Source organism: Pieris rapae, chromosome 16 (assembly GCF_905147795.1).
Source record: "Pieris rapae chromosome 16, ilPieRapa1.1, whole genome shotgun sequence".
Lineage (NCBI taxonomy): Eukaryota > Metazoa > Arthropoda > Insecta > Lepidoptera > Pieridae > Pieris > Pieris rapae.
The window spans coordinates 2,148,003-2,163,130 of record NC_059524.1 but is presented as its reverse complement, the minus strand read 5'-3'; the positions used below and the strand labels follow the sequence as shown (position 1 = coordinate 2,163,130).

Sequence of the window (15,128 nt, the reverse complement as noted above, 5' to 3'; positions counted from 1 at the left end):
CCGCCATAAACTGGCGAAACTTTGCCGTGAACTGAACCGTGATTAATACCTACTTGGGTTTAATATTAACACGCTCGTAAATTAGTAAAGAACGATAGCTAAATTCGTTAATTCAATAATTCCGCTTATATTTTATTAAGGTTATGTATCCTCTTTATTCAGTACGTAATTCGTATAGAAAACAATGTTACTAATAAATTTTATTATTTACATGTTTTGTTTTACTGAAACACAAGTTTCTAGCAGCATAGTAATAGTAATAATTAAAAAAGGATAAATAAGAAATTTAAGCAAAGTTAAAAAGTTTGGTACCTGTTAGGTTCACTGATTCATCAACATCATGAAAGCACTAGGCTCTGGTGTCACTGGTACTATCTAGCAGACGCCAACTTCAATCTTTAATTGGTGCCTGTACCCTTGAAGGGCCAGGCGTCTCCGAAGAACAAAATCAAAATTGGAGGAAATACCCCGTTTATTATTTTACTACTGAAGTATATTTGCAATTCCACATATTGTATATAAGAATTCCAAATTTACATGAGTGTTGGAGAGTGTTTTTCTAATTTTAGAGAAAACGAAACGTTTTTTTTTTATATAGAACAGGGGCAAACGGGCAGGAGGCCCACCTGATGGTAAGTGATATCGCCGCACATGGACACTCGCAATGCCAGAGGGCTAAATAAATTTCAATTGCGTCAATCTGCTAAAGCGTCCTTGCGACAGCGCCAAATCCCAAAACACACATAATATCATCCAAATCTTCAGAGAATTACCATAAACACGTTCACGTCTTGGAGCCCACCTTACAAAGATTAACCGACGACTAATTGCGCGTCGACACGTGTACAGCCTTAATCTGCGTTTCGAGCTTTGAAGCATTACTAAGAGTTCCTAGTACAATTTGATACATTAATCATGAGGTTTTGACATGGAATTTCGTTTTATGTATCGGTGTTAACGGAATAATGTAATCAGTTGGTGCATATATAATAATACATGTCACAAGAATGAATCTCAGTCTCGATAGTTTTTTGTTGTTTTTTTTTATTCATCTGTTATAAACCACTCATCGGGTTATAAAAAGAATGATAATGAAATATGTGAAAAAAGAAAAACTGTATTACATAATAAAAAAGGATGTATGTATAGTTAAAAGATCAGGTGAACTAGCTGCTAGGATTCCTTGCTTCGTGAGCAGCTAGTCTTCCAATTGACATATTAATTGCGTCTTGTGCACCGAAGTCCGGTGTAAATCTTTTTATAAACACTTTTTGTATAATGTTATTTTTCTTAGAGCAGTGTTGATCTTGTCTTCAGCGTGCGACTCTCATTCCCGAGGTCGCAGGTTCGAATCCCGGCTGTGCACCAATGTTTGTCTATGTGCGCATTTAAGAATCTCTCGAACAATGAAAACGGCTTGCCTCAAACCCAAAAAGTTGACGACGTGTGTCAGGCATATGAGACTTATTACCTTCTTGCTTACAAGATTGACAAATTATCATGAAACAGATAAAGAAATCTGAGGCCTAAGAAGGTTGTAGCGCTACAGATGTATTTCATTATTATACTGGCCACTACTTGGTACACCGAGTTCCCATGTTTTACAATATTGATGATGAAATGGATATGTTTTAAGTATCTTAATGTAATATAAGCCGATGTATGATATGAATGATATTACATTACTTTTAATATTAAATGTTACTATACTTATAATCATTTGAATCATTTGAACTAGTTTTTATATTTAGCTAAATGTGAAGAATTTAAAACAGGATCAAATTCTCTTTAGACTGTCAACTTACAAAACATTTGGAGTAACAAAATCTTTGCATCTTTGCAATGCGTTTAAAAAAGATTAGTCATAATGTCCCCATATCTTCCACTAGAAGAGTTGCTACTAAATGTTCGTACATCACCTTAAGTATTGTACCCAGCTTACGAGAACAATACGTCCAACGCAAACAGAGCGCACACAATTTGTAGCCAGTACATAAATCGCCAACTTTTTCATTCCATAAAACTAAGTTGGAAGATGTGAAATGTGTGATAACCCCATTTTGTTGGAATTTATTCCGCAGGTCTGCAGCCAAACAGCGCTCCCGAATATTAACAATATAACAGGCAGCATAAATCTTGGGAAACTTGCATCGGGAAAAAACACTTAGCTTTAACAGAAATGAAAAAAAGTTAGTTAGGGGCAGAGACAGAAAGGAAACGACCGATGTAATGGGACCGAGTTTGGGAACACTTTGGCTAAACATTTGCTAATGGAAATGGAAGGGAGCCAGCGTACCAACGCGTAGCTTGTTTTTTACACGCACAGCGCGTTCTGTGCCAAATTGCGTTTACTTTTGTTATCGGCTCGGTTATTGGACATTAATGTGCGACTCGCTTTGATTTCTCGTTGTCTCGGATAGCTTCGATCTGCTTTAATGTCGAGATTTCGTGACAAAACCACTGTATTGCAGACATTTAATACTAAATCTAGATAAAGAACATCATACATTTTTATATTATGAAAAAAAAAATCAGTGGCGCTACAAACTCTTTAGGATCTGTTTCATGATCATTTTTAAATCTAATAGGCAAGGCTGAATGCTTATATATTATGCTTGCTTTTATATTATGATTTAATTTTACATCTTGCATTTGCTCTTTGCGATCTTTCTTCTTCCTTTAGGTCTAACGTGAACATTTATTACAGTGGCACGAATATTTTAAAATAATAGTGATTATAAATATAAAAATGAATTGCCAACTTAAACTCAATAATGGTTAGAACGATTTGGCTAATTATTATCTTGATATATTTGTAGGAGCTCAGGGACCAGATTTGGATGTCATATTATTATTGATGCCTTCAGAAATTTGTGCTTTATGGCTGTTGTATGAGGTCCGATCTCTTTGATCAAGGGTGTCGGACAGAGGGTTACAACCATACTATCTGGCAATGAGCAATTCCAGTTTTGATATTATTATGAATCAAATATAAAAAAAATCAGTATTATTTTATGATAAATTTGAGATGGAATTTTATACACCTTTGTTACCTGTTACCTGCCAAGCCACCGCTGCCTTCATCTGTGGGGATCATTCTTACCTGCACTAGGGACAAAGAAAAACTTTCAGCTTTTATTAAAATCCGAAGGTCTAGAACTCACGGGCTCTTGGACCATTATGAATATAATGAAATGATAATATAAAGAATTAAATTAATTTAAGAAATAAATTTCTACAATAATTCTTAATTTAATGAATTAAAAACATCATAATTAGTTTCTTTCTTACTCATAGTCATGTCACTTACTCTACGTAAGTGCTTTTTAAAATGCGTTTGGAAAACGTTACGTTTTATATAAAAAAAAAATACTTAAACCTATTCGAGAATGTGAAATATCTGTTTCAATATATAATATACTTTTCTACCTATATCGCCACAGTTCGCAGTAAAACCTTTCTACCTGAGCGCTTTTAATATACAATAGTTGAAAACCATTCCGTTGCAAACAAGAACACTCAAGAAAATTTTACAGTTTCTATCCAATTGTTTCCATTGTCTAAAAGTGTTTCCCTACACCAAATAAATTAACTTTCGCCCGCCATTTGGCGGTCTGCTCGCTACATAAAAGTTGATAAAATTTCAGACCAAAGTTACAATATATTTTATAGGGCCATAGTGTAAACGGTATGCCAAGAACCGCTCAGCTTTAAAATATATATTTTGCATTTATTCTCACATAAGTAACTGCGATACTTGTATTTATCAAAACAACGCATTTTGCAAACACGGTACATATAAGAGTACAAAATTTTAATATTTAAATATTGTTATTACGGACATGAAAACTACAATGATTCGGGGTTTGAATGGATGTTCTAAAATCAAAATCGTACTGTCATTTTATTTTGATTGGTCTCATGACCAATCACAATGAAACGACGCGAGCTTACGATATTTATTTATTTACTAGCGGATCCGACAGACGTTGTCCCGTCTACACGTCTTTAATTTCAAAATTTCAATTTTTAATAAGCCATTTTGATGAAAATTATTATTCAAATGTTATGACAATATCTAACGATCCAGCACATGGTCACACACGATATAACACAATGATAACAAAACTTTTTTTTAATTTCGGGACAGACTAAAATTAAAATTCGAATATTATTTAAAATTTGACACTGCGATGGTAGCGCCGTCTGTCGGATCCAATGTAAAACATTCCAAAATCAACAACAACTAATAAATTGAAAATTAATTAAAAAAACATTGTCCAGCGGACAAAATTGTGAATCTAAACCATTCCCAGATCCCCTTGAACACACACAAAAAATTTCGTCTAAATCGGTCCAGTCGTTTAGGAGGAGTTCAGTCACATACACACGCACACAAGAAATATATATATTAAGATTTATAGCCTTATATCAGAATACAAAATATGTATTTATAGTCATTGTTTTTCTTAATCTACGATACGATCTATAAGCGATTCTGTGTGCCCACCAGCAAAGGGCTCCCCCATTTTTCTCCATTTTTCCTAATTGTATATCAATCTAGTCCAGGTCTTTCCAGGGATTTCGTCGGTATATATTACAGTGAATATATTCCGAAATAACGCTGCCAAATGTATAACCAAACGTTCTCATAAAAAATGGCCGCAAGTTTTGCAAAGAATAGAGGTGGTTCCAAGTGTATCATGTTACGAGTCCTGTAATATAATTATCACTTAGAACCGGCCTATCATAGGCACATTAAACACAGAGAGAACAGGAAAATTTATGCTTATAGAATTTTACAGAAATTGAGTAAAATCATAAAAAATAATGTTTATATCGACTGATATATAAATCATAATTTTAAAAATAACCTTTTCAATTAATTTGGTTTTTAATATACATAAATTTATTCATATCATTAAATCAGTTTTCACCTATTCAGCTACAGTATTCATTTGTCTTAACAAAACATTTTTTATTTTAGTGTAAGGCTCATCACAATTATGTCCGCTTCATTTCCTACTGAGAGAACACATCCAACTTTCTTCATATACCAGTGATACGTGGCTCATCACTATTTATCACCATAGTCAAATTATCTCTGGGCATACAAAATTTGTTTATTATTTCACAATCCTTTAAACATATTACTTAGATACTGGAAATGTCCAATAAATCATTTATACTACTTGAATTTCCAAAAATCTTCGTCATAAACATGGCGTTTAGATATTACGTAATTAAGTTCAATGACCCCGCAGTTGTCACCTTCAAGCACATAAATAATACAACGCAATAATGTCTAGAATGCCAGTGTTATTGCTTCCCCTCCCCCCTCACCCCCGGGGCTTACCCCTCGCCCTTACCTGATGCAGCATTCTTATGTGACACAGATTTATCCAACGTGTATTGTTCTGGCTAATTTATGGGCTTTGAAGCTCGAAATTCGCCCGCAAATAAAAAGTAATAATGTTCATCGTTTGTTACAAGTGTGAATGCAAATTTTATGTGAATTATGTTCGTCGTGTTTTTCAATTCATGTACGTTTGTTACCCTTTGTAAGATGCTATCGGCTTAAGCATGAATTTGAGTTATAAATTAGCTCGTTTATGTGGCGTGTGGCGTACACGTCTAAGAAAATTAAAACAATTGATAAAAATTTGGTCCCTGTTGCAATGTAACTTTATTGCTGGCAGCATTTCCTTGCTGTATTGCGATATTTATTCATTGAGCTAAGCAAGTCATTAAGCGCAGTGTTCTAGGAGGTTCTATTAAAAAGACACAATTTCAGTCAAATATACCATAAAAAATTGAAAAAAGCCGGATATGTGACTAGACTACAATATGGAAGATGGACAAAACGAGTCCCGGAACAGTCACGGATATACGGATATATATATAAGGAAAAATGTCATTCCTTTGAGGATGAATATGACGGGAGTTCCTACTAAAACTGTAACCTATTTACATTTAACAAAATGATTGGTTTAGATTTTTATATATAAATCGTAATAGACGATCAGTATTGTTTATCTCATAAAGAAATTAGAGGCTGTTTATTTTATTGTAGCACCATGTTAGCTGAATTGCTTTAAACTTGGTTATGTTTTCTTATATACAAATAAAATAAATAGTACGAAAAAGCACTTTAAAATCCATTCCTACCCTTAATGTTATTCTATAGTGAAATAATATACAATCAAATAGGCAATTCCCTTCCCCTAAACGTTATTTTCCTATCTTAAGCCGCAACCGACATGTATATTCTCGTTGTGTGTTTAGAGATAACACGCTATTTATTACGTATTTTTGTTTACATTCATTTATGTGTATCGTATGTGCCTCCAATGTTACCATTATATTTCAATTAATTGTAATTAAATTATTAATAAAACTCACTAGTTTTACTAGTAATTATTACGCTTCAAGACTTGGCATGCTGGTTTTATCTCGATTTTCGCCTTCATCGTACAAGCTTTAAAAGACACATAGAAAGGTGCAATTGTGCACAGTCTGGATTCGATCCTACCTGAGGGAAAAAGGTTGCCTGCTGTAAACACTAAGCAACCATTATAGGTCTCATATTTCGGAGTCTGTTTGACTTAAAACATTTTAATATTACAGGAACGAGATTATTTTATATGCAAAACAAACCTCGGTATTTTGATCTCAGACGGTTTTCAAACGATGTATTCCATCAGACCAGCAGATGTTAATAAATATATGCCATCCTGTGAAAATAATCTAACCTCACCTTAAAACCATTTTTAAACATGTTATACTTAGGGCCTGTTTCACAATGTCCGGATAAGTTCCAAATAAGCTATTTGTTACTTATTTGTAGGATAAACAGTATTTTTGCGTTTCACGACTGTCAGATAGCGCTATTTGTCATGAAATGCCAAGTATCTTATTCGGAACTTTTATCTTTCGAATAATTTATGTGTTGCATAGCTATTTGGCACTTTATCCATACATTGTGAAACAGGCCCTTAGCTTAATTTCCTGTATATACAGTTACACATCGGCTTTTGCTTCTTTTGCGATAATATACTTTTCATCGAAAATAATAATTCAATATGAATCGAATATCCATTTAAAAATATAACCCTATATGGATTTAAAGGGTAGGGAATTTCGAATTATTATTAACTTACGATAAACAACTAACAAGAATCATACAACAAAGAAACTTTTTTCGATATATTGTTAAAACACGGTATTGTAATCGCTACACGTGTCTCAAGTGACCTTATATTTTCCCAAAAGGTTAAAACAATATCAAAGGACAAAACCAGTGGAATATTAATATTTCTGGCAGATGTTTCCTTATACTTATTTAATAAAGTTGATCAGACAATAGGTTCGGGTATAGGACGAAATCTATTGTTTAATATTGATGCAATAATGACTGTTGTATACAATATTAAATTATAAATGAAAACAAGAGAATGTTAACATTATCGGTACATGAAAAACATCGTTAAAATGAAGGGTTATTTCTGAGTAAGGCTTTTCATTACAAATCTAGAATATATTTTATAATAAATTAGTAATGCTGATAATATAGAAGTTTTAAATTGTCATTGACAGTTATGAGAGTGATTAAAAGAGTATACACCGACCATTAAAACAGTGTATAGTTCGAATCAGCAGTAGTATACATGCCGTAGACTATAGTATAATACAAATAATGAAATAGGGGTACGATTTGCCTACACACGAAGCAATCTTGAGAGCCACCACTGCTCCGATAAAGCCTCTGATTTTAGGGCCGTGTATAGACGTTTAAGGCTGGACCCTAGGGCGGAGGAATAGCAGGAACGGGTCAGGGAAATACACAAAAATTATTAAGCCTTCTATGTAAACCCAATTGAACATAAACTATAATATATATACTTATTTAAAAGAAAAAATGTGTATCGGTAGGATCACAGAAGACAAAGCATGGTCGTAATGCTTTGCCCGCAAGATTAATTATTACACAACGTATAATGCTCTACCAACCTGGACTTAATCTAGTTAACTATTGGAATTTGTAAATAATTATTCATAACCTATTTTATTTTCAGGCGTATTTGCATCCAACATCCTTGTTCTACTGAGCACATTGTCTGTTCTTATGATACGGTGAGTTTTATATTTATTATTTAAATACAAATAATAAGGTTAGAATAACTTTATTTCTCATATGAATTATGTACAAAAATTCAAAACATTATAAACTAAGATTAATAATTATTATTGGAACGCACAGATATTGGTACTTATATAAAATTTATAAAACAAAAACAGCAACAAAAATGTAGGTAGATATAATAAACTCGACGGTCAACCAAGCAAAAACATAGATGTTCGGATTGGATTTATAGGTGTAATAGATAATTACAATTAATAGGTTGTATTAAATTAAGTGTTAATAATAATTTCTATTTTCTATTGTTAGAAATATTCCTCCTGCATGAAACTGGTAGCAAATGATAAGATGATATGAGAAAATACAATAAGCAGATAATTTGTAGAATAATCTTAATATATATAAATCTAGTGTCACGATTTTTTCCGCGATGGACTCCTAAACTACTTAACCGATTTTAAATTAAATTGGCACACCGTGAGCAGTCTGGTCCAACTTAAGAGATAGGATATCTTAGATCTTTATAGTCGCAGTTTTATTTAATTACAAATTATTTGTTTATTATTTGATACAATTCTAACAGATGGCGCTGTGTTAAAAGTACCAACGTTTCACATAAGTTCTGCTACCGTTTCCCTTGAACAGTTTACAACTATGTCATATAACAAAAACCTTAGCCACAGCAACGCTTGGCCGAGTCTGCTAGTATTATATACAAATTATTCCATCAATGGCTACATTTTCGAGACTATAAATCCATAGCCTATGTTTGATATTTCAACGCTTGGTATTCTGATGTTAGCTGTAGTTACTGCAGACTATTATTATTTTTAGTAATTTTACTTGAAATCCTGCAAGTTTTAATTTGTTTCCTTTTTGTTACAGGGTCTTACGATGATGTCCGACGCATGTAACGTTGTAAATAGTTGAATATTGCTACGATTAAATTAGATATATTAACACTACAAGGTATATAAATGTATTTCTGTTCTTCCATTGTTTCAAAGACCGCCGCCATGTTAAAGATTTTTTATTACATGGAAAATAATTACGATTACTATGTTGATAGCATTAACGTGTATTTAATGATGTAGCTCTTGGGTTTTCTTATCCAAGGTTTGAACTTTAAAATAAGGCAGTAAAAATTTTCTTAATTGTCAAAATACCTTTTTAATGATAGGAGATTTTTTAAAATACTTTATTTTAGCTTCTTTATGTTATGTTCAAATTTAATTTATACTTTAGGAAAACATTAAATTGGAATTTTTGTAAATAAACTTTTCTATTGAACATACTCGGATATGTCATATTTTGACAGGAAACCGCAATCGTTATACTCTTTTATTTCTTTATTTATTAGACACATAGTAAATAAAGACTAAATATTAAATACTAAACACTGATTATTATGATTTTTTAATTATTTAGTAAACGTATTAAGCCAATTAATACGTAAATTGTTTACTAGTGCTTTTATAATTTGTCGCAAATAACGAGTATAAATCATACATATACATAGAAAAGTAATGGTTGTGTAATTTATATTACGCAATAGCGTATATTATAACCTTCTTAGTAAATGTATTACAGCGCCATCTATGTATAAACTATAAATGTATTATTTCATGATTATTTAGCTAATAGGCAAGTAGGTAATCAGCCATTTCTGCCTGGCACACGCCATCGAACTATTTGGGTCTGAGGCAAGCCGGTTTCCTCACGAAGTTTTTATTCACCGTTCAAGTGCACATAGAATGTAGTGCACAGCCGAGGATCGAACCTACGACCTCAGAGATGAGAGTCGCAACATTTCTCTTACGAGAAAATACGCGCGGGAATATAAAAGGGCCATGAACAAGATGATTTATTGTTTTGTACAATCGAAAAGCAAACTATTTCATTTTATATTTTTTGTTATTTCTTCTAAAAAGATACGAGTTGACTGCGCAAAATCAATGTATAATTCGTAGCCAAATTACAATCTTTTGTTTTTTTACCTACGTTTAATACGACGGCAACAATGATAATAAATTTAATATTCCACAGTTTTAACAAGCAAAAGTAACTTCTATAGATTTTAGTTTATAAAAATTCAATTTTCCTTTGTCTGTCTTTAGTTTGACTTTGAGTTCTTTATTTAAATTTTAGACACTTGAGCAACGAATTACATAAAACTCTAGGTTCTAAGCCAGTCGTACACAGAGTCATTACTTGGGTATATAAAGATAAGTTAAATATTTTAGACAGTAAGATCTTTCACTGAACCCCTAAACTGATTTAATCGGGCATTAATTTCGTAACTAAATTTATACTAAGTCTTTAGCTGTAATAATAAAAATGAATCTATTAAGACTTTTTTATGACTTTATGTACGGCTGTCAGATTCGTAGTCACTCTAAGTTGTGGATTTCTTCCAACCGTCAAATACTAGATTTGACTGTTGGAAGTATTACTTCACATTATAATATTTTATCTTGACTTAAGTTAAGCATCTTTGACTACGAAAACTTAACTTTGATGTATAATTTTAAGTAGACGGTTATAAGAAACATGACTTCTTGTTTCATAATTTATTGTATTCACAAAGTTATTTCTGCATGTATATAGTCTTGTATATAAAATAAATCGTAAAAAATATTATAAGTAGATGGATTGTTTATTAATGTAGTGAGATATTTAATACAATTTAGTAAAATAATATCTAAAGTCTCTTAAAATATACTTAATACGTTTTTTAAACCAACATGACTTAATTATACTTTTTGCATTCAACACTGTAACGTTATACTTCGAAAATAAAAGGCAAAGCTACGAATCCAGATTCCTCTTCAATACGACTAGTTTATAGATGTTTCTATGGAAAACTTCAGTAAGGCCCAACATTAATACATGAGATTCTAACTGTCAAACTGTCTAATCAATCACTCCCGATTGCTTAAGCATAATTCACATTATTGTAGACTTTTCTAGTGCACTAGTTGTTTTACATAAAACTGGAAAACACTACTAAAGTTTTGGTTTGCCGTTTGAGAGGGGCAGAATTTTTTTTTAAATTAACAGTCAACAAGCTAGGCAATTAATGAAACGTCATCGATCCGTATCATTTACCTAGCTGTTTCATCAACTGGCTGAACATCTTTCAGGCCGCTAGTTGAACGGCGCCTTTTAGTTAAAAAGTTAGGCTGTTAATCGAAAGGCTGATTTAGCTAGTTGGCTGCGACATATACATCAAAATCACTCAAATAACTAAGTACCGTATTTACCTTTTAATTTTGTGGTTTATTTATATCCTTAGTTATATAGTAATTATAAAAATATGTAAAACTAGTTAATAATGGGATTGGTTGTAAATAAAACTGAGTAGTTATATGTGTAGTTCATACTAAGTTTGCTTAGTTAAACGATATGAAATATGTTAAAACATTGTATAGAGTAACGATCTTAAATATAACTACCGACTATAAGCTTCAATTATATATATTGTGTACTCTGTAAAGTACACAAGTGAATATTTAACTAATTGAGGCATATAGCACATTTATCAATAATGGAGTAATTTATTTAATTTTACCCGTTTTTTGTATTATATTGTTAAATTAATAGAACATTTTAAACTGAGATAAATTAAATATAATATGTATTCTAAAAGTTTTTAAGTCTTTACTTTGTTTTAATGAAAATGTTACTTGTTAATACTCTCGCTTTGTTGTTTTGCACCTAATGCGTAATAAATCAATTTAACGGCATTTTTAAAAACTAACACTTTTAACTGACTTTGTCTCATTCTCTCAAATTGTACTCACGTTCGATAGAAAGAGACAAATGAGTACTTTAGTTAAAATGGTGTAAGTAGCCTGGGACTTTTGACTTTTCTAACTCGTTCGGTGTGAGGCACGCCTTCAAAAAAGTAATTTGGTTTCAAGACCCTGATTTATATCAATAAGGGAGTATGTCTTAAAGTCAATGACATAGTCGTAAAAAGAGTTTAGAAACTCTGGTAGACTAAGGGTCTGTTTCACAATGTCCGGATAAGTTCCAAATAAGCTATTTATTACTTATTGGTAGGATAAACACTTTTGTTGCGTTTCACGACTGTCAGATAGCGCTATTCGTCATGAAATCCGAAGTTTCTAATTTGGAATTTTTATCTTCCGAATAATTCATCTGTTGCATAGCTATTTGGTACTTTATCCGTACATTGTGAAACAGACCCTAAATCCACCAGGCAAAACAGAGGTTTAAGTTAGGAATAAGTTGGTATGAAATACTAAAGTTATTTACTTTACCATTACGTAGACAATACGGTTTTGAAATTTAATTTTTCTATACGTAGGTGTTTGGTTGTAAAAATAGTATTGTAAATAATATTATGTTGCTCAAACTAGCGTTTTTTTGACGAAATCTATTTAATAAATAATTGATGAAATCATTTTGTTTTATTTTTCTATATAACTTAATTATGGACCTCACTGGCCTTCTTCGACTGGACGGTTGTATCTTGGAAAGTCTCTGTATTATATTGTAGCATCATAATCATAATTCGATTTCCGGACGTCAAATAGTAAACATCATACTTGTGCAGCTCCCGATAATATTGTGCTTTGAAAAATACTTACGCTCACTTGTTGTTGTTACAACATCACGAACTATAAATAAAGTGTTGTGAATGCGATAGAAGTGTTGATTTCACGTTATCCTGGACATCACACTGCATTTAGTGTTAAAAGTCGCCGGCTGGATTAATGAGGTTAGAAATATCTATGTTCATTGGTTAATTTGATTTTTGGCATTTGACATCTGCCAGCGGCACTATTGCCATACAAGCGGCTGGATACAAGCATTTTGGACCTAGTTATTGTGACATACTCTTTGATTATTCCTACATACGGTTTTGAGTGGAAACAATAATAATGAATTGCCGTAAATGTTTAAAAATTGCATCTGATGGGGACAGCATTAAATGTGTCTCCTGCCTAGGATGGTTGCATTTTTATTGTGCAGAAATGACGGAATTAGACTTCAAGAAAATTTTACCTATGAATAGAATGAAGTGGAAGTGTTCGGCATGTAAGATAAAAAAGAAAGCTACTACTTCGACGACTTCACCTACACCTACTTCGGCTTCGCCCTTGAACGTGGACACGGAGGTCTTGGGAAGGGGAGGGAAGCAATCGGATCGTCAACAGATACCTGGTTATACTGGTTCATTACAGGATAGGGACGCCTTGGTATCAGCTATAAGTAATCAAGTACTTGAAGCTATTAAAACTGAACTGCCGCAGATGATATCCAGAATATTGAAAACAGAATTATCATCCATTAAAGATGACTTGTTGGATTTTCGCCAGTCTGTTGATTTCCTGAGCACAATGCATGATGAAATGAAGTCTGCGATAGACACTTTAGCCAAAGCTAATGCATTAATTTCTAGGGAAAATTTAGAACTCAAGTCCACTGTGTCAGAACTATCTGATCGCCTAAATAATTTGGAGCAACATATTATGCGCGAGAACAACTTGGAGATGCAAGGTGTACCTGAGCACCATAATGAAAATTTACCTAATCTTCTTAAACAATGTTCTCGTGTAATAGGTCATGATTTGAAGGAAGATGCAATAGTAAAGTGCACTAGAGTCGCTAAGTTGAATAAAGAAAGCAAGCTACCTCGTAGTATAATTGTCAAGTTTAGATGCGTGGAAGATCGTGATAGCTTTTACTCTGCTGTATATAGATATAATAAATCCAACTCTAGTGACAAATTAAATACATCTTTACTAGGAATCGCGGGTGATAAGAAACCAGTGTATGTGAGTGAACATTTGTCGCCTTTCAACAAATCTTTACATGCCGCGGCTCGTAAAAGGGCGAAAGAACTTGGATATAAATTTACATGGGTAAAAAGTGGACGTATATACGTTCGAAAAACTATTGATTCTAAGTATATATTGATTAAGAATAACAAAAGCCTTGCTCTAATAAGTTAATACTATCAGTGCATATTCAAGTACCCATAACGGGTAAAAATAAATACTAACTAATAGCTAAAATGTCTCTCTCAATCTACTATCAGAACATAAGAGGTATGAAGAGCAAGACTGTTGATATTTATAATAGTGTATTGTGTAATAACTTTGATATAATATGTTTATGCGAGACTTGGCTAGATGCCGATGTATTTTCATCTGAACTGTTCGATGACAGATATTGTGTGGTACGTAGAGATCGTGATCCTGGATTTTGTCGACGGTATGGTAAGGATCATGGAGGTGGTGTACTAATTGCTTATTCTAAGAAACTCAAAATTTTGTTGAGAGATGACTGGCAGTCTGACTGTGTTGAGGACTTGTGGGTACAAGTCACATTGAATGGCGATTTTACTATGAATCTATGTATTGCATATCTGCCTGGATATTTATCGTCAAATGCAGCTTGCGATTTTATTCAGAAATGTGGTCGCATAGTTGGTGACATGTCTGATCACAGGACTTGTATATTGGGTGATTTTAATCTTGGTAATGTTCTCTGGTCAACTGAAACTGGCTGTCCTCTGAACAATTGCTGTGAAAAGTCAAAAGCTTTGTGTGACCTATTCGATGTTACTATGTTGCGACAGCTAAATTTCAATAAAAACTATAAGGGTCGAATACTAGATCTAGTTATAACTGACTGTCCAGACTTATTTACAATTTTACCGACTTTACACATGAGCCGTCTAGATGAGAACCATCCGACATTTGAACTAATACTTCAAACCACTCCTTCTACATTGATTCAGCACACATTGCTTAAAAAACTATGTTTTCGTAAAACTGACTATGAAAGCTGCAGAAAGGATATATTGAAAATTGATTGGGCTGAATATTCATTTAATATGGGATGTGACGAATTTGTTCTGTTATTTTACAACAATATACATTCAATCATAGAAAAATATACTCCTCAGTCTAATGGTCCAAACAATAAATATCCGCAATAGTATTCCAAAAAT

At 32.7% G+C, this 15,128-nt stretch overlaps 1 protein-coding gene across 1 annotated transcript in view; it reads left to right on the top strand.

Moving 5' to 3' along the window:
* The window catches only part of LOC111003218, a 220,476-nt gene extending 211,159 nt beyond the window's left edge, over positions 1-9,317 (top strand). The window contains exons 9-10 of the mRNA XM_022273619.2: positions 8,076-8,133; positions 9,026-9,317. Of these exons, the coding sequence (XP_022129311.1) occupies positions 8,076-8,133; positions 9,026-9,038 (71 nt within the window). The 3' untranslated portion in view covers positions 9,039-9,317. The remainder of the gene's footprint in view (positions 1-8,075; positions 8,134-9,025) is intronic.
* Positions 9,318-15,128: the final 5,811 nt, after the last annotated feature.